The sequence below is a fragment of the Anopheles merus genome, chromosome 2R (genome assembly GCF_017562075.2).
Source record: "Anopheles merus strain MAF chromosome 2R, AmerM5.1, whole genome shotgun sequence".
Lineage (NCBI taxonomy): Eukaryota > Metazoa > Arthropoda > Insecta > Diptera > Culicidae > Anopheles > Anopheles merus.
In genome coordinates, this window is record NC_054082.1 from 28278231 (window position 1) to 28300109 (window position 21879).

The window sequence follows — 21879 nt, forward strand, 5'->3', positions numbered from 1 at the left end:
GATATGCACTTTGCTAACATGAGGTAAGTAGGCGACGACCCTGCCGAAGACGCCGACACGCGACTTTTATCCGCCCGCTCTTTCCCATCTTTGCTGTGCGCAGATCGCTGATACAGATCCTGGACTCGGAAATGTACGATCTGATGCACGCGCACGGTGACTACACGCACTTCTACTTCTGCTATCGCTGGTTCCTGCTCGACTTCAAGCGCGAGCTGATCTACGCCGACATCTTCTCCGTGTGGGAGGTGATCTGGGCGGCCAAGCACGTCGCGTCCGCACACTTTGTGCTGTTTCTGGCGCTGGCCCTGCTCGAGACGTACCGTGACATCATCCTGTCGAACAGTATGGATTTTACGGACATTATTAAATTTTTCAACGGTATGGTAACAAGTAGCTCTGTCCGTTAGGTCGCCTTCCCTGACAATCTCGCTTTCTCCCTTCCAGAAATGGCCGAACGGCACAACACACCCTCCGTTTTGAAGCTGGCCCGAAGCTTGGTGCTACAGCTGCAAACGATCATTGAAAACAAGTAAAAGAGGCGTGACGTTACACACACACCGTAGTCGCACTGCAGTCAGCCAGCACCGAAGAAGGCGTGCAACAGTATACAAGGAAGCTGCAAGCGTTACACGTTGTACAACAATGGTCAGCGCGTGCAGTTAGCTCCCGCGGGAGTAAAGGGAGTAGTAGACAAATGTACTGTATCTACTTTTAAAGGCAGAGCGAATACAACTCCTACCCATCCTAAATTGAAAGCTAAAAAAAGGTGGAAGATAAGCGGTAGAGCCAATTTATACTTATCGAACAATTATAAGGCGACAAAGAGTCCTCTCCAACTTACCCATGAAGGGTGAACTTTTTGACGATGTTTTAGGTGCTCCTTCCCATCTGACTGTCCGTCTGTCTGTCTATCTGTCTGTCTGTCTGTTAGTCTGTGTAATGTCACTGTTTAGCACTTTTGGACAGTTTGTTTGTACTTTTTGTAGCTGTCCCCTGTTGATGCGTTGTCGACAGCGTGTCGTTAAGTTGCTTTCCGTTGTCGTTGTTGTCGCCATTGCTGTTGTCGACTCCGTTAGGAGTGTTTCCTTTACGAAAATATAATTATATGAAAGCACACACAAACACACACTTTAGAGTAGCTGGTGCTTCACTCTGTTAAGCAGACGTAGTGTTGTAAAACTTTAGTGCCATCCCACCATAAATACACACACAAACACAAACACACAGACCATTCCGTGGCCAAGCTGATCAAAAGTATATGGGGGGGGGGGGGGGGGGGTAGCCCAAGCCAATCAGCTAAAGTGTGTGGTATCATAAAAGTGAACATAAAAGTACATGCTAAACCCATAAAGCGGTGAGTTATATTCGTTGCGTACAACACTAAACAAACACATAACAACTACAAAAAAGAGCATCTTCATCTTTTGTTTCACATTTCGTAGAGTTCCTTATAGTGTGAGTGTCTAAAAGTCTAAATAGCAAAACAAGAGCAAAACCAAACGAAGATAAACAAACTACTTCAAAATATAGCAGTATAAATTAGTGAATGAACAAAAAAATACACAAAAGGAAAATGAAACACAAAAAAACATGATACAAACAGACAAACAAACAAACAAGCAAACAAAAATCCACTACAATATCCAATGCAATTGAATCTTATGATGAATCGTACTAAAAAAATGGTACAACAAGAAAAAAACAAGACAGAAATATAATGAATACAAGAAGAAGAAAAAACACAGCAAGTTACACTATTTTAGACCTACGTAAGCAAAACTATTGTTGGTAACGATGTAATCAATTATATTTACCAGTATTAGTTGCACTTTGCGTACATTAGCTTTTCTTTACTACCATCACCGGTAGCGTTGTGTAGTTTAACGGGGGTACACATTTAATCAAACTCGTACAAAAGCCTGCCGCCAGGAGTCTCACAGTTCGCCACTCTTTTCCGTGCATAATTTGTTTCTCTCTTTCATTAATTACCTAACACAAACTCATAAAATCCACGGAATTTGTACTGCAATTGTACTAAAAAAGATGACAATGAATCGTCTCGTAAACCAAACTGCTAAAACTCGATGCTGACCCTCTGGTTAGCACAGTTTTACAGGGATCGCTACTCTAGCCGGCCCAACATCGTAAGTTTACCATGTCCAATCCAAATTAAACATTCTGAATTGTGTGTCGAGATATAGATCCTAGCAACCAGTTACCGATCGTTCGCATTATCATTTCCACTTAACAACATCAACATGCTGTCTCATTCGGTCAGCAGCGATTGTTCTGTTGGTTAGAAAGAGGAAGCATGTTAGTTTTGTTCCCTTCGGTTAATATCTTTGAAATTTGTTTTACGGATATGAAAGTTTTTCCCTAAGCCGTTGAGATGGTCTGAGTAACCCTGTATTAGCATAGGACGCAAAACTGTACCATTGTAAACGAATTACACCTAAGAAGAAGAAGAAGAAGAAGAAGAAGAAGAAGAAGAAGAAGAAGAAGAAGAAGAATAAAATGCAACCAGTCTAAAGGCCGGGGGACATTGTCCGTACTCCGTGTAATTTAGATTTTTTTTTTCGGTCATCGAGGGAATGGTTGCGCCGGATCTCAAAATAAAGTATTATTTTAATCTTTTTGCGATGCAAAAATAGATGCAATGCATGCAGAACATGTGTACCTACCTTTTACAAACGTCGCACCTGGTTGTTTACTTAAATCGGTCAAGAAATGTCTTGTTAAAGGTAGATACACATGTTTTGCATACATTGCATCCATTTTCGCAATGTAAAATGATGGAAAAACTACTTAACTTTGAGATTCGGTATGGCCATTCCCTCGAGGACCAAAAAAAGCTTCCACCAGCCGCCGCCGTCTGATGCGCTAGTGAAAATCGAAATTACACTGGCGAGTACGAATAGTGTCCCCCGGCCTTAACACAATATTCTTAGCAAGAATAGTGCATCCAAAAGTGCAGTTGCAAACTGGAAATGCAGCACACGTACACACAACACACATAAACATACAACTCGAAAAGTAGGAGCTGTGGGAGCTGAGAACAAACCAAAAAAGCTGACAAAGTCAAGGGCGGCATACCGGAGCCGGAGCATTTTGAAACCGTTTTGGAGGGCGTAGGTCGCGGCGAGACGAGATGGATACGATCAGGCGACAACCACTGCAGAGCAGCTGGTACCGTGCACACCATATATTTGTGTAGTCAATGTTGATGATACTGAAAGTGTTTTCATATAAGGGTATAATTACATTCTGCTACAGAATGGCATTTAGAAACAAAGAAAAAAACAAACATACTACAAATCTACTACGGCAGGACAGAGTGCATAATAAGGACCAAAGTCCTTGCGAGAGGGAGAGATAAACGAAAAGGGAAGAAGGAAGCAGAGAGAGAGAGAGAGAGAGCGAGAGTACACCATAGGGTATTCTTTTATTTTGTGACAAAGAAAATACAAACCCAGCAAATGCGGCTAGCGCTAAGGCCCGTATTTACAGGTACATTACTGAAATAAAGGTATTCTATCCTATTAAGCACAACCAGCGTTCTTTCATTAACCTTCCTTCGATCGTCCAGTTTCTGTTTAATTTAAGTGTGATACTTTATTCGCCACCGACTCCACCGACTCAGTTTGCGTGTGCTGCTGCTTTCGGGTTTCGCAGGTACGCCCGCCGATAGAAATCGCTAAACATCAGCAGCATAAAGATGTTCTGCATGCCCACGAACCACATGACCGCCCGCGGATACCCACAGTCCACACCGAGCACGATCGGCCGGAAGAAGTGAACCACATTGTACGCAAACTGGGCCATCTGCAGTAGCGTAACGTACCGCTTCCAGCTCGCACCGCGCACCGCTTCCGGCCGGTAGATCGTGAGAAAGAAGTAAAAGTACATGACCGCGTGCACGAGCGTGTTCAGCATGCCGAGCATAAAGCAGTGCCCACCGGACAGATAGCGCAAAAACAGTGAAGCCGACAGCGCCATGATCGTGTGATGGTACACGTGCAGAAACGTCACGTGCGATTGTTTCTTGCGCAGCACGAAGAACACGGTATCGGCCAGATCGAGGACCTTGAGCAGGAAGTACGCGTAGGCCAGGTACATCTCGTCCATCGATTGGTCGCTACGGTCCAGGCGCAGCGGCTGACAGACGAAGGAGAAGTTGTACGTCTGCAGGTACCGTACGCCCTGCGAGGAGCACAGAGAAGGGGATCACTATCGATTTTAGTGGAGGAAATCTACGCTCCGCACCGCCGGTTGTGCTTACCATCGCGAATGTCCACACGTTGGCAGCGACCTGGGCCAGATTGTAGGCGCAAAGGAAGCGGCGCATCTCGAACGGCTTCCGGTTGGCCATCAGCTTGGGGCCGAGATCGAGCACAAAGTACAGGTACGCACCCGTTATCAGCGGAACCGTCCAGACGGAACGCAGCAGCGGCAGTTCCACCACCCGCTCATCTACGGTTCATTGAAACGGAGCATTGATTGAAAGAGTTGGAAGCACTTGCCCCACCCGACAAGCTATTGCACCCCCTGTACCTGTTTTGTCCACGAGGTAGCTGTACCCGCTGTAGATCGAGCGTATGATCAACGCCATCGTGTACCTATCGCGTAGGGAATGGGAAGTAAAGGAACTGGCAGGTACTCTCCGCACGGCGGCAGCACGCAAGTGAGACTGACACCGCACGGTGCCCGATACTTTGTAGCACTGCTTGATCGCACCAGCGGTGGACAATTAATTAACCATACAACGAACGCGGGTACAAATAATATCGTCACTGTATGACGTAGTGGCAGATTGGCGCCAGACGTATTCTAACCGCGTGGTTCGAGTGTGCGCTTTTTCGCGCGCGGGCGCACGCGTGCGGTCTCATTTCGCTTTGCGCAAAGGGGAGCTTTTTGCTTTCGCGCGTTGAACCCTTTGCAGGAAAAGGTATGGCAATGAACCGATGCGCGCGCGTGTGTATGTGTGCGTCTTTCACAAGGGTTGTATTAATGGGAACAGTTTTCATTTGAAATGATTGAGCGTTATTCATTAATTTTCGACGGCCTTGGCCTACATATTAATGTACGCGCTCGTGATGTAAAAGTAGACACTTTAAGGCTTCGATGTGTGCTCGGTTAAGCCTCTAGGGGAGCTTAAACACAGTGCTTGCTAGCACCGGAAAGACTCAAACAGGCGCTAGAAGCGATTTGTGATTGAAGCTGTGCAAAAAGGAAAGCAAAACGCCGAGCGAAAAAAACGACCATATAAGCCCCTGTTCATAGGTTTTTTATGCGATCACAGAATGATTTCCATGCTGCAAAAAACAAGAATTTGGCAAACATTTACGAGCTTTGTGTGCCTTTTTTTTGTGGCCATTAAGTGTAACATTCAGTGAATTAGGGGCTGAAATTATGCTTTTATTTTAACCGTAAAGAGCATTCAGTTAAGTGTGTTTTATTTTAGTCGCTAAACACTCCGTTAGAACTGTATTAATTCCTGTCCAGACATCAGAGTGATATAAGGAGAAGTAAGAATTGCAACAAAAAAGGGCAATTACACCGTGCAAATGGAGTGACCACGTGGTCCTTTTTGAAGAGCATAAACTTTGCAAAAAAAAGACACTAAACGAACACCTCAAAAACCGTAACTCGACAAGGGCACAACTAATGCTAATCCTGGCCGAATGTGGCGCTGGCCGACATTCCCGATACGCTGGCCCTACGGCGAACGAGGTAAAGGTTATCGGTGCCATCGGTTTCGTTAGGGTCTCGGGCCTAACCACACCGGAACCAGCGTCCGTCACAGTGACGTTGGCAATTTTCGGCTCTGCAAAGGAAATCCAATGCCGCTTCAGAAGTGGAAATTGTATAATGAGTTGTAATTAATTGTCGTTCAATAGGGGCACTTACATGCCCGGGTGCTACAACAGCCCCTTGGGTACAGTGGACACAACAACACCAACGCCTGCTTTTCAGCGTTCGGATAGCGTTTTCGGGGTGGGCGAATGAGGGGCGAGAATTGGAAATTGTAATTAGCAATCGAAGTGGGCGCTGTGTGCTGTCACACTGCTTTGACATTGAACCGGTACGCTTGCATTGGTGTCTTCGTCGTTGTTCACGCGCTTTTGTTTTATTTTTGTTTTTTTACTTGTTTCAGTCATTGTATTTTGATTTAATTTTTCCTATTAGTTTTTTTCCTCGGTTCATTACTCGCTGTTGGCGCATTCACACACACACACACACTCACGAAACTTAAATTTGTACGATTGGTTCGATGTTTTTGTATTTTGGTTTTGACCTGAGCGAAATGGTCGCCCCTTGATGGTCGGTGGCGTTGCTGGTCCCCCCGCCATTCCCTTGTAAGTGAAGTCAATGGACTTGCTGCTACTGCTACTGCTGCTGCTGCTGCTACTACTGCCGTACGACCTACTGCTCTTTCCGCTTCACGACATACGACTTAATGTAAAAGTCCATAAACAGGCCGAGGATGAAGAGGGCCTGCAGGAACCCGACCCCCATCCAGAAGCGCGGGAACTTGCACTCGCGATTAAAGAACAGCGGTATGCCGAAGTGGAACGCGAGGTGAACGAACTGCAGCAGCTGCATGCGCGTGAGGTGCTTCTTCCACCAGCCGCTGTACTGCGAGCCGTACGACGAGACGAAGTAGTACAGATACATGACCGCGTGGACGAGCGTGTTCCAGATGCCGAGCATAATGGCATGCCCGCCCGGTACGTACAGCATGCCGAAGTACGACCCGACCACCATCATGGTGTGATGGTACACGTGCAGGAACGATACGTGCGACTGTTTCTTCCGCAGCACGAAGAACACGGTGTCGGCCAGGTCGAGCACCTTCAGCAGGAAGTAGCTGTAGCTCAGGTACATCTCCTCCATCCCCCGGTAGTCGGTCGTGAAGTTGCACACCTGGCAGGAGAAGTTGTAGTCCCGGTACACGACAAACATCTTGATGACCTGCGGGGGGGTGAATGAGACCCAAACGGCAACGTTACCAAACGGGCCACGAAACGTTCGCTCGTCACCTCCACGAGCCTTCCACGTGACTTACAATCCACAGAAAGATGACACTGTTGATCAGCACTTGCACTATGTTGTACACCCGGATCACCTTCCGCAGATCGTACGCCTTCCGCTGGGCCATGAACCGAGGGCCCGCGTGCAGCACCCCGTACAGGTAGGTGGCGAGCAGCAGCATCAGCGGCCACGGGCTGCCGGCCAGCGGCAGATGGGCGCTGCGCATATCCCGCCGCTCCACCATGTACTCCCGGTACACGTCGTACATCCGCTCCAGCACGAGCGTCATCGTGGCCACTTTGCTACTTGTCCGGTTCTGCACTCCAAAAACACTACCCCTGGGTCCGGGTCAACTGGCGATGGAACGCGGGATGCAAAACGAACGAAAAGAAAGAAAAAAAAACCACCGAACCACAAACTACCCAACTGCCACGTGGCACGTCCACTCGATCCACCAACTTCGACTGAGTATCCGATGGATAGGTAAGGCGGCTTTTAAATGCTATAAATTTGCAATGCATATCCCCCAGTGAATCGCCCCCAATGGATAGCAGCACCGTTTGGACACCGCGGCTTAAGAACGCGCGCCTGCTTAGAAGCGGTAGTTGCTTGCTAGAGTGCGCGGCAGTCGCGAGCTGCCGGATTTCGGAACCGAAGGGTTCGGTCCCCTCTTGGTTCGGGGGCGACATTGTGGAGCGGTTACACGGGCACGGATTGTTGTGTGTGTGTGTGTGCGTGTTTTTTTTTTTCAAACAAATCTTATGTAATGCGTTGTAATGGTGTCACCGTTGGACATTGGCGTTTAGAAAACGGCGCAATCAGTACGCGGAGTTCCCAATTCTGGGCGTCGCGGAAGTGATTTGTGCTCTGATTGTTTTTCTAGCTCGTTGCCACCTTGTGCGCAAGTTCAGTGGTTGTGTTGCAGAAGGGTGGTGGTGAATGTAGAACGTTTTACCTGGTACGGATTTCTTCAACCCTGGTGGTGACAGTGCTTTATCGTGCTTCTAGGGCGTAGCGATGACTGAGGAGGATGACTGGGCGATATACACATTGACTGCCTTTGATTACTCCAAATTGTGGCATCATTTTGTGGAATGTCAAAGGACACGGTGAGTAGTTTAGATGGCTTGGAATTGTTGAATTTGTGCCATAAGCTGGCCTGAATTCTTCAAAAGTACATCAGAGGAAGATCTTGAAGATAGAACCTACTTGGAATCTATTACGTAGGCTTATTTGAGTGACTAAATCTGTGTGATTTATGTTTTCCCACAGCAAGTAGGCCGGATTACCAGGAAGAGTATGGATACACGTGCAGGTTCATAGGAGCCAGCGTGCATTCATCTATAGCCTCGGAAATGATAGCAACCGTTACACTCGTTCTGCCTACTTGATTTCCGAATTGCCACCGATAGCATCAAGCATCATTCTGCAAGTTCACTAACTGGAGAGGCATTTTCGGTATTTCTAGTTCTGTATGGATCGTTAAAAATGACTAAAAAACCTTTTAAAGGTGTATGTCCGCACTAAACACTGACCCTGATGTCCATACATTTCTGACTCATATTCTGTGGGAATGTTGTTCGCAACAAACTGTTCGTTCCAGATACCGGCACAGCGTGGTCCCGAGTGAATTAAGATAAACCACTACTACTGGAATAACCTGAAACGGCCAGGTGCAATCTATTGCCCGACCCAACAATTACGGTAACTTCACACGAGCTAGCACCATACCTGCACTTCTCATTGCGCATTGATGCACTTGCGTCCAGTAATGATGGACACGGATATGGGTACGATATGCGTGGCTTGCAAGTAGGTCATGACCTTGTCCGGTGCGGTCTCGGAAGAGCATCTCTTCCCCCCCAACTCCAATGCCATGCTCTCTCTCTCTCTCTCTATCTCTCTTCTCTCTCTCTATCTCTCTTCTCTCTCTCTCTCTCTCTCTCTCTCTCTCTCTCGCAGTAACCCGTCCAGACGATAAAAACCAGCAACAAAAACCAGCGTACGCGCCATATTCTACCACATCGCTCGAATGAACGCCAATGCACAAATAACCGACGACCAAGGTAACAAACAAACCGCGCTTGATGGACTGCGTCTCGCGCGCGTGTGTGTGTGTGCGTGTTCCAGCCGAAAAACCGTCACCAAAATAACATTAGATAATAGAAGGCTAATGCGCCGGCATTGCGTGCATGGCGGGAGAGTGAAGAATGCGATATGCTGGGTGTGCTGATGGAGAAGGGGTGGCGAGATGGGAGCGGGAACCGCCGCCGCCGCCACCAGCATGAAACCGGAATCAAAATACCGGTTTTTGTATTTATTCATCCGTGCCCCTGACGTTGATGTGAGGTGGCCTGCTGCTGCTGCTGCTGGTTGCTGGCTTGTCCGCCACTGCCAGTGTCTGTTATTCTTCTGCAGACACATCATGGGACGGTTTGTGCTCGAGTGTTTGGCGGTTTGTTTGCTGATAACATTAGTGCGCTGCCAACAAAATGGGACCTTTACGTTTGCCACGTCGGGCGATGGTGGTGGTGCTAGGGACACGCCGCCGGGCGTCGACCGATTGCAACGAAGCTCGCAAAAGTTTGCCCTCCAGTTTTACCAGGTAAGATGCCGTCCGTTTTGCGGGGGGGGGGGACGAGTTCGTGGTCATGATCGTGATCCCGACCGCGCATCTCACAGTGCGCGGATGACCTTGCGCGCGAGATTTGGTTCAAGTTTGTGGTTGACGTTTTCTTGTGTTTTCCCTCGGCCACCGTGGACCCGTGGACCCGAAGTACGTCACTGAGCTGGTCGACTACAATCCAAACGTAACGACGACAAACATAATCGTGTCACCGTTTTCGGCCTGGAATCTGCTGACCTTGATAACGGAAGGCGCTTCCGGTCGGACACTGGACGAGCTGCTAGTCGCGCTCGACGTGCAGCAGCAGGAGCAGATCCGTAACTACTACAAACCGTTCGCCCAAAGCTTCAGGTAAGAAGGTCAAAAATTCCCACATACACGCACATATGCCAAAAATGAGGTGTTAACGATCTTCGTCAATCGCTTTGGGGATATTTTTTTCACAGCCTACTCGATCGAGATGTACAGCTGGCAGCGGCCCAGTACGTCATCACGGACGAAAATCGCCCCGTGTCGAAGGACTTTGAATCCGCTTTGGATAACTTTTACAGCCCCAGCGTGCTGCAGCCGATGAACTTTGCCAACCGCAGCCTAACGTACGAACGGGTGAACCGGCTCGTTTCCGACGCCACGCAAGGACAGATCCCGAAGGCGATCGAAATGAGCGATCTTGAGGATGCGCGACTGATCATGCTTTCGGTGCTGTTCTTCCAAGGACAGTGGACGGTAGGTACCCTTGCCGGAACCCGCCTTTATTGCGACATTCCGTTTGATTTCCCTCCATCATATGTTTCCTCCAGATTCCATTCAATCGATCGTTCACCACCAACGTTCCGTTTTACGATGAGAACGAGCAACCGATCGGTATGGTGGAGATGATGTTTCAGAGAGGCATTTTCCCATTTGCCGGGTACAAGGAGCTGGACGCACAGATCCTCGAGCTACCGTACGGTGCGAATCGCCGGCTGAGCATGCTGCTGATCATGCCGCGAAAAGGCGTACCGCTGGTGGAGGTGATCCGTAAGCTGGCCGTATACGGCATCGACCGTGTGTTCGACGAACTCGACCGCAGCTTGGTGGACTTTGACGACGACGAGGTGGAGGTGCATTTGCCCAAGTTTGAGTTTAACTCCGACTACAATCTGATACCGATTTTGAATCAAGTAAGTGAACTTCTATCCTGATGGTGTATGCTCAAGTTCTTCCCACCTTAACTCGTAACACGCTTCATTCCTCCACTTGCAGATGGGTGTCCGGGAAGCGTTCGACTCCGGTGTGGCCAACTTTGACAAAATATCGGACCTAAACGCAATTTACATTAGCAGCGTTATACAGCAAACCAAAATCGTTGTCAACGAAGAGGGGACGATGACGGCTGCCGTCACGACGGGCGTTTTTGCGAACAAGGCAACGCCGCCACGCTTCTTAGCCAACCGTCCGTTCGGTTTCATGATCGTTAACCGGCAGCAACGGACGATCCTGTTTGCTGGACAAGTGAAGCGACCGAATTTGGTTTAGCGCGCCCTATCGCGTCGCAGTGAGCACTTTCGGAATGGAAGTATCAAGACAAAATGAATAAAAAAAGGAGGAAAAGTATTAGTTAATAATATCTATTGTTTTTGCATTAACTTAAGTACGGGTCGATGTCTCGCTCCATTCGATCCGACTCGGTTTCCGCTCCAACGGCACACGCCAACAGTGTGTTGATGTTCTTCTCCTCTCCCGCACCGTACACGTATCCATTCGCTTTGTCGATCGCGTTCTTAAGCCGCAGCAAACTTTGCTCACGCTTGGTGTCGAGCAGCAGAAACGACACCAGGCTGTAATCCTCCACCATGGACACGATGGCCGCATTTAGCTGCTTGAATTTCTTCCCCATCCGGCTCGTGTCCATGCATTCCAGCAGGTGGCTAAGGTCCAGCACCTCCGTGTAGTACTCCACATTGAACGGAAGCTTCGCCTCGTGCTCTCTCAGCTGGTCCGCTTTGCTCAGTACATTCACGTGCGGTAGGCCCATCTGTAGCATGGTGTGCAGGGAGAGCAACAAGCAGGAGATGAATTTGTACGGTTCCGCACAGTAGTGCGACTCGACCAGATGCACGGTGCAGAGATGGTATCCGAGCTGCTCGAGCTTGGTGAAAATATTCTTCAGCGCATTGTTGTGCGTAAACAGTTCCACCTGGCCCGGGCAATCGAAGATGAAGTAGTTGCAGTCGAGGCCCTTGAGCTGATCGAGCAGCCACTGAAAATTTGTCTCGAGGAATTCCACACAGTAGATCAGGGCTCCGTTCGGTCCGAGCCCAAACTGTTCCATCGCGTCCTGCACGGTGATGAGCTGCATGATGTCCACAGCGCTGGTGTATTCCATGTTGTCGTTGGCCGGGTCTAGGTTCACCACCACCGCTTTGCGGCCGATTTTTTCCAGAAACTGTTGCATTTTGTGGCAGTAGCTTGTTTTGCCCGCTCCGGGCGGACCTATTACGAGCTGCCCATAGAGTGGCGTCTGTGTTCGCAGCTTTACCAGGCCACTTTGCATCATTTTTTCCTGCTGTTCGTGGCGAAAGGGCACCTAAAACTGGCTTTGTTTACAAATGAACAGCTTGTTATGACAGCCGCAGCAGCTGCTTTGACATTTCCGATGTGGCCCACGGCACAGGGTGCCTCGTGGGACTCGAAACAAAACTTCCGACAAACTTGTGCAAAACACATTTTGCGCATTACTTTAATTATTTTTTGGGGAAGCAGAATTCACCTACAATAGTGGTATTTTTACACAACTTATTTGCCTTTTTATCATAAACGGCACGCACGTCTACTGCAGGAAGGAACGTCAATAATTTGAACTAAAACAATGACGAGCTCGATTTGACGTTTCTTCCCTCTCGCGCAATCTTCCTCTTTGTTGCATTCGCTCAACGTCGCAGTCGAGGAATGAAAAATCAATAATACAGCTTTGCTCTCTCGTTCAAAGTCGAGATCGCCAGGGGAACAAATCAGCAGAAAGAAAGCGCTGTGTTGTGTGTGAGATATTGTGCAGCATTGTAAGCATTAACCTAATTGTTCCAGCAAACAACAGCGCGCGACACCATGGCCGACAACGAGCAGAAAGCGATGCAGCTGATTGCGGAAGCGGAGAAAAAACTGAACTCGTCCAAAAGTTTCTTCGGCTCGCTATTCGGGTAGGTCCATTCGAAACTCGCTAAGCCCACGAAACCTTCACTATCAGGAGTGTGAAATCAGAGGAAAAAAACAAGTGACTCATCCCGCTAATTTGCTTACGGGGAAGTGGTGGAGAAGGAGGTCACCCTGCTGGAATCAAGGTGCTGTGACTAGTGTGTGTCTCGATAGCTGCTTCCAAAAAGGGTGTCTCCCCCATCCCATTTTGGGCACGTAGACACACGCACACACACAGACAGTTTTCCCGCTGGATGAAGGGGGCTCTTTGTTTTTCCATCTCCGATCCAGCTGCAGCCAACCACCAACACCGTCTGACTGAATTAGGCCCCAAGCCAATCAATAAATAGCTCCCTAATACTTTAATACGTCGTCATTTTGATTCCCTTCCATTGCAGTGGCGGTTCGAACAAGGTCGAAGAGGCCGTAGAATGTTACCAGCGGGCGGCAAATATGTTTAAGATGGCTAAGAAATGGAGCCAGGCCGGATCGGCCTTCTGTGAGGCGGCCAACCTGCACGCCAAGGCGGGCAGCCGACACGACGCGGCCACCAACTACGTGGACGCCTCGAACTGCTACAAGAAAGTACGTTTTTAAGCTTCCGGTGTGGCGGTTTGCAGCACACTGTTTTTGTAACAAAATTTTCTTCATTGCCCTTCCCCCACCAGACCGACCCAAATGAAGCGGTCAACTGTCTGCTGAAGGCAATCGACATTTACACCGATATGGGCCGGTTCACGATGGCTGCGAAGCATCATCAGAGCATCGCGGAAATGTACGAAAATGAAGCAAACGATTTGGTATGTGTATGGGTCGGTTGGGAATACGCCAAGCCATTACTCCATTTCTAATGCCCGCATTCTCTCACATCCACAGCAAAGGGCGGTGCAGCACTACGAACAGGCGGCCGATTATTTCAAGGGCGAAGAATCCACCAGCTCGGCCAACAAGTGCATGCTGAAGGTGGCCCAGTACGCGGCCCAGCTGGAGGACTACGAGAAAGCGATACAGATCTACGAGCAGGTGGCCGGCTCGTGCCTCGACAGCTCGCTGCTGAAGTACAGCGCCAAAGAGTACTTCTTCCGTGCGGCCCTGTGCCATCTGAGCGTGGATCTGCTGAACGCTCAGCACGCGATGGAGAAATACGCACAACAGTACCCGGCATTCCAGGACTCGCGAGAATACAAGCTAGTGAAGGTAAGAGACTCCACCTGTTTCGGTATGCGTTTCTAGGGGGAAATTGTTTCATACTTTCACGCATCGCTGCCTTTTGCATTTTAGACGCTCTGCGAACATTTGGAGGAACAAAACGTGGATGGGTTCACTGAAGCGGTCAAGGAGTACGACAGCATCTCCAGGCTGGACCAGTGGTACACCACGATCCTGTTGCGAATCAAGAAGCAGGCCAACGACAATCCGGATCTGCGATAAGCAGCTCACCACCAAGAATATCTATCACAATCCGCTCGTTTTGGTCTATTTGTGCGCGCCTCCTCCCCTTCCAGGCGGCATTATAATCACACGTACATACACACAGACATACACAAACCAAGACCTGTTTGTTTAAGTTTTTAAACTGTTGTGTTTTACGGTTCGAAACTATTGTTTTACGCGGGCGAGTTGTGTCCGCGAACCGAACCGATTAAATGCATGACACTATTCTCTCTGTCGTTTCGTGCGGTTACCCAAATACGACCGAAACCGATGGTGTTGCAGGCGTATATCATACCTTTTAAAACTCATCTATACCACTGGAATTAATGGAAAACGTAAGCCACAATTTTATCGTCTCTAGAAGCTCTAGAATATTGATAACAAAAGGAAACACACACCCACACAAACTATTCGCTACAAAACAGTAAACTGTATAAAAAATGTCGCTATTGAAAAAAACCACCCTCCCTTTTCGTAGTGTAATAACCATGCCACCTCCCCTGCTCCTCTTTGACAGGGTGATCGAGAGCTGTTGATCCTTATTAACCTCGAACCACGCGGCAACATCCATTTGGAATTGCGTTTGCGCATGTACGTACGTTGAGTCTTACAACACTTATAGAGCAATGCTTATTATACATTGTTTTTTTGTTAATAAATTAAACAGCATTAGATAATTAAGTGGTTAAGGCAGTGCTGTTCCACACCGAACCAAACGGACCAGGCGTACATACACACATACACACTCACACAACAGAGCACCGTAGTGGTACCGAACGGTCCAGGAACGGATTGCAATTGAGTGAAAATTAGCTGGAAGATCGTAGCCAGAAGAAACCAGGAACTGAGCAAGGAAGTAGCTTTTTCCCGCCTCTCTGTACACGCCACATACACACACGCCCTCCCACCGGGTCACGTGGATTTGTTTGCGCTCATTGTTGTTTTGCTGCAAAAAAACACACACACACATACACACACGTATAAATATATATAGATTATGCCTGCCAGAAGAATAGCGAAACAAAAACAAAAAATCGTTCAATAGGCTAGTGAATGCGATCCTTTCGGTTGTGCGGGGCAGACGGGGCAGGTGGACGAATGGGCCACGCGTGCCAGAAGTCTGTACCGCTAGTACGAAAGATGCATTAACAACGTAAAGAATAGTAATGATTCGCGCTACAATTCGACATAATACCGCAAAAGATATAGAATTCTAGTAAACAAAAAAAAAGAGTAACCAAACACTCAAGCCAGTATGTATCTTACGTCCCACTCCTCCACCTCCTCCCCCTCAACCAGCAGAAGGGACAGCAGTCGCAGACAGCGTGCTGCAGGTTCAGTGGATCAGTGGACACATTGTTGCTACCAATCTACCCTTTACATTCGTGGCGTACGCAGGCTCGTGTGCAAATGTTTAGATCCCTTAGACACGCGTAGTTAATCCAGACCGCGCCCCGAATCCCTACCACGTGCGATGCGGATAGGATATTGGTATGTGAGCGTGAGAGAGAGAGAGAGAGAGAGAGAGAGAGAGAGAGAGAGAGAGAGAGAGAGAGAAATCGGCCCGGAGGAGAGTAAGATACACACGATCGAGTACGATCGAGCGAAATTAATCGCGCACTACACACCAGTAGCGAAACCCACAGTTCAAATGGGTCTGGCAATGGGGCTGGTATTATCACTTTCTTGCTAAAACAAAACTCACAACAACAACAAAAACATACATTAAATCTATTATTAATGTACACGAATATGGGGAGGGAATAGTACAGCATTACTATATATATATTCTCGAGCAAATTGCGACAACAGACAGCGAACACGGACAAGCAGCAGGGAAGAAGATGGGACAGATAGAGGAGAGTGGGAGCGGGGTGAAAAAAAACAACAAAACTATACTAACGATTACATGTTTCCAATTGAATTGCAATAACAAAACTACCGTGAATGAAGTCAATAAAATAAAATCAACGCTATAAACGCTAAATAAAAAGTTTGCTGTGTCGATTTCCTTTTTTTCGGATTTCCAACGTGGTGAAATGCATTTCTACACTAGCATGTACCACACGTATCCCGGTGCAGCATAAATCTCTACATAACAACCTTCCCTCGAATTAAATGCCCTTCCTTCCCTAACATTGGCTTTAGGCATTGGATGCAATATAGTGGGGTGTGCAAACGCGAGCATTTTCCACCCCTTGTTGTTGTCGCTGAAGTCTCTCTTTCTGACTCTCGCTCTCTCTCTCTCTCAATGCATGCACACATTCGCGCGCGCACCCTTCTATCAACAGCACACCATCAAAGCAGCCACCCAAAGGTGTCCTTTTCTCATTTTTCTCCGCGGATATCCTTTTCTCCCTCCAGTGTGTGCGTGAATAACAGTCTCTCTCTCTCTCCCTTATCGGAACGATTTAATTGTTGCCGTAGCCGAGAACAACACACACGGGGAGTGGTATTTGAACATCGCTAGGATACAGAGTTGGCGATTTTTTTGCCCTGCGCACACACGCACACACACACACACACACACACACACACACACACACACACACATACACGTGCGCCTTTACGTGCGTTTGCCTCTGTGTTTTTGTGTGTATTGGTAATGACAGTGGCAAGGATAACGTGTACTGTTCCATTTTCACCCTTACGCTGGAAAATTCAGGAAAATAATAAACTCAACTTAAATGAGAGACCAAGAGAGAAAGAGAAGCTGAGAGAAAGAGAGAGAACTGGTTGTCATCCGTTTTGGGTCGCGGACGGTTGTTGTCTCCGCGGTTTCGGAGCTACAGTAGTCGAACAAAATGTATCCCTTGTGCCCACGGGTTTAGTACGTACGGTGGTCGAGGTTGGTTGGTACAGGATTCAGGATTCTGGGCGAAGATTTCCAGGGCACGAAACAAGAGGCCACTATCTTCCGAACAAGAAACATCCACAATTCCAGGTGTGTGTTTGTGTGTGTGTTTCGTAGTGTCCGTAAATTCGACACCCAAATCTACCTTTTGCATTCAACGACAGGGAGAGCCCAGGACGAACAGAGTCCTTTGGTGAAGCGCAGCGGAGCAGGGAGAGGCCGATACAAAACCAAAATTATGAAATCGTCTCAGACTGAGGTACCGTATCCTAATGGCGAAATCAAGCTAAGCCTCTGGCCAATAATCGCTCGAGTATTCGAAACGCGCACTGGTGGCACAATCGCACAACCGTGAAATAATCGACCACATTAACACACTGCGTCGAATTGCCATAGAAATTGTGCTCTAAAACAAACTTACCAGACCTCCCCGAGCACGCTCATTGAACACACACGCGTATTCACGAGGTGCTGCTGCTGGATCGAAAATTACGCAAAAAAAAAGCACAACAATTTTAATCAACCCCCTTTTGTGGCGATGCTCTTGAAAACGCAAACCCAGAACTACACAAGGCAATGGGGGAAAAACTGAACGAGATGCAGTTTTAGATAGGTTTTTGGTGACGCTCCCCAGTTGCCTACTAAGCCGCCCCTTTCGGTAAACGGTGCTGATGAGGGCCTACTAGATTGACCAGCAGCACAAACCCCGCGGCAGAAAACGTGGTCGCAGGTGGCTGGGATTGGTGGAGAGCAAGCAAAAAAAAAAAAATAAAACACACAGAAGTGAACAACAATAATTGAGTCGATTTTTGGGCACACAATCGGCCGTCACATCATAATTCGAAACATTACGGAACATTAAACGTGAACATTGCGGCTATATCAGCGTGGTGTGCACCCCACGAAAGTGCGTGTGTGTGTATGTGAAAATTAGTTTATGCAGTACGCCCTCTATTCGGAGCAGAGTGCACTGGTGAACACACATATCCGCCCCTGGCGCGGACAGAACCTAAAGCAATCCGCGTGTCTGAATGTGGCAGCAACGATAGAATCAACCGCACGAGCGAACAGTGATAATCGAAACCGTTTTTTGGGTTGGTAGAGCAAGTATGGAACAGCGTGATCATCGTGCATAGACGTTCCCGGCGACGCGTAGTGGGACGTCCTGTGGAGCTGAAGTTACCTCGTTACAGGCACGCCATGGCTTTGGAGCCATCCTACCGATTGTAATCCCTCTAGCAGGATCCACCCAGAGTCATCTCCGATTTGGGGGGCGGCGGGATAAAACACAAAACAACCATCCCAAATTACAACTCCAAGTCAAACCGGGGCCACAAGCAGGCCAACCGTGTGCTAAACCTAAGCTAAAACTAGGCCGGACATGTGACTATGATGAGACTTTCGAAGGTGTCGCCTAAAAAGTGTTTCTTTCTTGTTTTATGTTTCGCCGTACTGATATTATTAGTGTTTAATTTAAGGTAAGTGCTGTAGTGACGCAGTGATGAATTCACTTCAACGTGGTTAACTTCAAATTCTGCAATTCAATTGTGTCGCTTTTTTGTTGTAGGGATAAAGATTGGAGTACCAAATCGCCACATGTGCTATACGCGAGAGATGAATACCAGCTGGAGGAGGCGAACGTCCGGCACGAGGTACGGTAGCCCCCCACTATTGCTGTAAACTCAGCTAAACAGCTGCACCATCGCAGATAAACCGCGAGGCGGTGTAGATCCGTTTGGTGTATAATTAATCCGGTCATCGCGCAACATGTTGTGCTGCGATTTCATCGGCTTGTATAGCTGACCTTCTAATCTGTACCGGTAACGAGTAACAACACATTTTACAACTCTCTTATTCTCTCATTCCCAGCCTTCCGTCACCACCGTGGAGCTGGCGGAGGTGGCCGACCAGCACGGACCGGGCCGGGACCGCGGGAACAACGACGACCCGTTCGACTACGGACGGGCGCGGTCGGGCGAGCTGGCGAAGGGTGAGGCGCTGACCGCGACCGATCTGCCTTGGTACTTCTCCCAGGGCATGCGGTACCCGAAGCCGGCGAGGCGCAACCGCAAAACGAACAAGCGGCTGGCCCGGCTGCTGCCGAGCGAGACGGCACGGGGCGATCGCATCAGCAACCAGCTGATGTTCGTACCGCCCAACTACGAGACAATCAAGCGGAAGGGCAAGCTGAAAACGATCCTGCTGTACAACGGGCTCAGCCCGTGGAACGTGAAAGCCGGGCGGGACGTGTTTCTCAGCTCCAAGTGTCCCGTTTCCACCTGCAGCATTACGGCGCAGCGGGAAAAGGCCTCGACGGCCGATCTGGTGCTGTACAAGGACCACTACATACCGCCGTCGGTGCCGCGATCGCCGTACCAGATTTACATGATGTACTTTCTCGAGTGCCCGTACCACACGCAGCACGTGAAGTATCCGGACGTGTTCAACTGGACCGCCACGTATAGGTACGGGGAAGATATTGCGTACGGGGAAGTTGATGGGAGCTCGGAATCGGACCTTCCCGATTTCGATTCCGGGTTCGGGATCAATTCCGGTTCCGGTTCTGATGCTGGAATCGATTCCGGAGCTCATTCCGGAGTCAATTCCAGAACCGATTCCCAAGTTGATTCCGAAGCCGGCTCCGGAATCAGAATCGGGAATCTGAGAATCACAGTTTGCCCCGGTAACGAAATCAGGATTGACTCCAAGTATGGAGTTAGCTTCGAAATGAGAATCAGTTCTTGAATTGAAATAAGAAGTTTCAGAAGCGAAATCAGTCCGGGAATCTCCAGAATCGTTTACAAGTAAATTTTGATTCTCTGCGACTATCAATACTTAGTACATCATTGGACACAAACGCCTATTCATATGAAAATGCCAAAACCGTATCCTTTTCAAAACCGATACTGATTTTCCGATGCCGGAGCTGATTTCTATTTCGAAACCGATTCCAGAAGCGATTCCGATACCGGAGCCGATTCCGGAACCAATTCCGGAACCAATTTCGAACCCGATTCCGGAATCGATTCTAGAAACTGATTCTGGATCTACTAGAAAACTTCGGTGCTAGCCAGAATTGATTCCGAAGAGATCTGCATCTTTCCCATCACTAGAGGATAGCCTGAAAGCCCTTTTTTTTTGCTTTGCTTAGAAATCATTGAAATCTAATGGAAATGATGTTTGACTTCTAAAACCAAAACAGGAAAGACAGCGATATTGTCGCACCGTACGAAAAGTGGGAATACTTCGATCCTCGCATACGGCAGGTGGAGCAGGATCGCAACTACGCGCTCAACAAGACGCGCAAGGTGGCCTGGTTCGTTTCCAACTGTGGCGCGCGCAACGGGCGCCTCCAGTATGCCCACGAGCTCCAGAAGTACATTCAGGTACGAACATCGCTCTATCGTACCGATGCGATTAGGATTAATTTGTTTGTTTGTTTTGCCCCTTTCCCGTAAAACCTTCCAGGTCGATATCTATGGCGCCTGCGGGACGTTCAAGTGCTCCCGCAGCACGGCGGAACGGTGCTTCGAGATACTGGACCGTGACTACAAGTTCTACCTTGCCTTCGAGAACTCCAACTGCAAGGACTACATCACGGAGAAGTTCTTCGTCAATGCCTTAACGCGCAACGTGCTGCCGATCGTGATGGGCGCCCGGCCCGAGGACTACGAGGCGAGCTCGCCCCAAAAGTCCTACATCCACGTGGACGAGTTCGGCTCGCCGAAGGAGCTGGCCGAGTATCTGCACCTGCTCGACCGGAACGACGAGCTGTACAACTCGTACTTCAAGTGGAAGGGTACGGGCGAGTTCATCAACACGTACTACTGGTGCCGGGTCTGCGCCATGCTGCACGATGAGGCCTCCTTCCGGCGGCCCAAATCGTACGACGACATCAACGAGTGGTGGCGCGGACCGGGCGTCTGCACCAACGGCTCCTGGCGCAATTTCCGGGCGCGCAATCCCGAGAAACCAATGGTGGCCGACAGCCGATGAGCGTGGAGGACGCATACATTTCGCCGGTCCGGACGATGGGGTCGCTCGGGTTTTTACTTTGCGCCACATTTACCTACGACCCCGAAGGCTGCAACAATGGGCAAGAAGGCACGGTATATTGTATTGTTATAGCAAAGTTCCTTTGTTTTTCCTTTGGGATGCTTTTAGAGTTGCGAGGATCTGTGCAATGAGGTGGCGCTCACGTGCCCCCTCCGGACAAGCACAAACGAGTTTTAGTATTCATTTTCAGGTAGCTGTCAGAGTTCGCCGACGAGATGCTTCTTACTATGTTATTTAGCTAGTTATTTAGCATATTATTTATTTTACAAATCAAACGAATTATGGTGTGGTGGTCGCTTACTCCGGACGGACCGGGGAGTTGCGAGGGAGTTGATACACACACACACACATACTTTGCTCACACAGTATTCAGGCGTGCGAACAATTAGTATAGCAGCAGCAGACGCAACAGACACAACAGAAAGACATACGGATAAGCGGAATTAGACAGTCAGAAGTGCTTTATGTTCCTTCCAAACAAAAGAAGAAGAAGTAGAAAAAAAGGCAACAAGTAGGCAAATGCTGTACCGAAATAGGAGCCGAAGGAATGGGAACGGTTGCAAGAGGCGAATCGACTTACATATGTTTCTTCGTAGTCAGTACACCATTTTAAACTCCTGGCGAGGCGGCACCAACGTGTGGCGATGCAGACCGATTCCGCGCGCTAAGGGAGGAAATTATGTTACTTAAACTATTTTTC

At 48.6% G+C, this 21879-nt stretch overlaps 7 protein-coding genes across 7 annotated transcripts in view; 4 read left to right on the top strand and 3 right to left on the bottom strand.

Moving 5' to 3' along the window:
* LOC121587854 (small G protein signaling modulator 2-like) overlaps positions 1 to 1020 on the top strand; it is an 11531-nt gene extending 10511 nt beyond the window's left edge. Inside the window, exons 10-12 of the mRNA XM_041905072.1 lie at positions 1 to 23; positions 104 to 381; positions 448 to 1020. The exon at positions 1 to 23 is cut by the window's left edge and continues 157 nt beyond it. Of these exons, the coding sequence (XP_041761006.1) occupies positions 1 to 23; positions 104 to 381; positions 448 to 536 (390 nt within the window). The 3' untranslated portion in view covers positions 537 to 1020. The remainder of the gene's footprint in view (positions 24 to 103; positions 382 to 447) is intronic.
* Positions 1021 to 3589: 2569 nt separating this feature from the next.
* LOC121587856 (elongation of very long chain fatty acids protein AAEL008004-like) lies at positions 3590 to 4761 on the bottom strand. The gene is made up of 3 exons (XM_041905075.1): positions 4555 to 4761; positions 4283 to 4473; positions 3590 to 4203 (listed from the first exon to the last, which is right to left on the bottom strand). Exons 1-3 carry the CDS (start codon positions 4610 to 4612, stop codon positions 3640 to 3642), a joined length of 813 nt encoding a protein of 270 aa, XP_041761009.1. The 5' UTR covers positions 4613 to 4761; the 3' UTR covers positions 3590 to 3639.
* A 683-nt stretch (positions 4762 to 5444) lies between these two features.
* Positions 5445 to 7606, bottom strand: LOC121590231 (elongation of very long chain fatty acids protein AAEL008004-like). The gene is made up of 2 exons (XM_041909715.1): positions 7070 to 7606; positions 5445 to 6975 (listed from the first exon to the last, which is right to left on the bottom strand). The coding sequence occupies exons 1-2, from the start codon at positions 7322 to 7324 to the stop codon at positions 6427 to 6429; spliced, it is 804 nt and encodes a 267-aa protein (XP_041765649.1). The 5' UTR covers positions 7325 to 7606; the 3' UTR covers positions 5445 to 6426.
* A 1391-nt stretch (positions 7607 to 8997) lies between these two features.
* Positions 8998 to 11268, top strand: LOC121590228 (serine protease inhibitor 77Ba). The gene is made up of 5 exons (XM_041909712.1): positions 8998 to 9640; positions 9813 to 10012; positions 10108 to 10387; positions 10462 to 10824; positions 10907 to 11268. The coding sequence occupies exons 1-5, from the start codon at positions 9287 to 9289 to the stop codon at positions 11177 to 11179; spliced, it is 1470 nt and encodes a 489-aa protein (XP_041765646.1). The 5' UTR covers positions 8998 to 9286; the 3' UTR covers positions 11180 to 11268.
* Positions 11256 to 12315, bottom strand: LOC121590229 (GPN-loop GTPase 2). The gene has a single exon (XM_041909713.1). It carries the CDS (start codon positions 12198 to 12200, stop codon positions 11286 to 11288), a length of 915 nt encoding a protein of 304 aa, XP_041765647.1. The 5' UTR covers positions 12201 to 12315; the 3' UTR covers positions 11256 to 11285.
* Positions 12316 to 12466: 151 nt separating this feature from the next.
* Positions 12467 to 14720, top strand: LOC121590230 (alpha-soluble NSF attachment protein). The gene is made up of 5 exons (XM_041909714.1): positions 12467 to 12840; positions 13234 to 13420; positions 13504 to 13635; positions 13712 to 14032; positions 14117 to 14720. The coding sequence occupies exons 1-5, from the start codon at positions 12749 to 12751 to the stop codon at positions 14264 to 14266; spliced, it is 882 nt and encodes a 293-aa protein (XP_041765648.1). The 5' UTR covers positions 12467 to 12748; the 3' UTR covers positions 14267 to 14720.
* A 2081-nt stretch (positions 14721 to 16801) lies between these two features.
* Positions 16802 to 21872, top strand: LOC121590227 (glycoprotein 3-alpha-L-fucosyltransferase A). Its single transcript, XM_041909711.1, has 6 exons — positions 16802 to 17213; positions 17288 to 18601; positions 18691 to 18775; positions 18993 to 19588; positions 20326 to 20509; positions 20592 to 21872. Exons 2-6 carry the CDS (start codon positions 18513 to 18515, stop codon positions 21117 to 21119), a joined length of 1482 nt encoding a protein of 493 aa, XP_041765645.1. The 5' UTR covers positions 16802 to 17213; positions 17288 to 18512; the 3' UTR covers positions 21120 to 21872.
* The last annotated feature ends 7 nt before the right edge of the window (positions 21873 to 21879 follow it).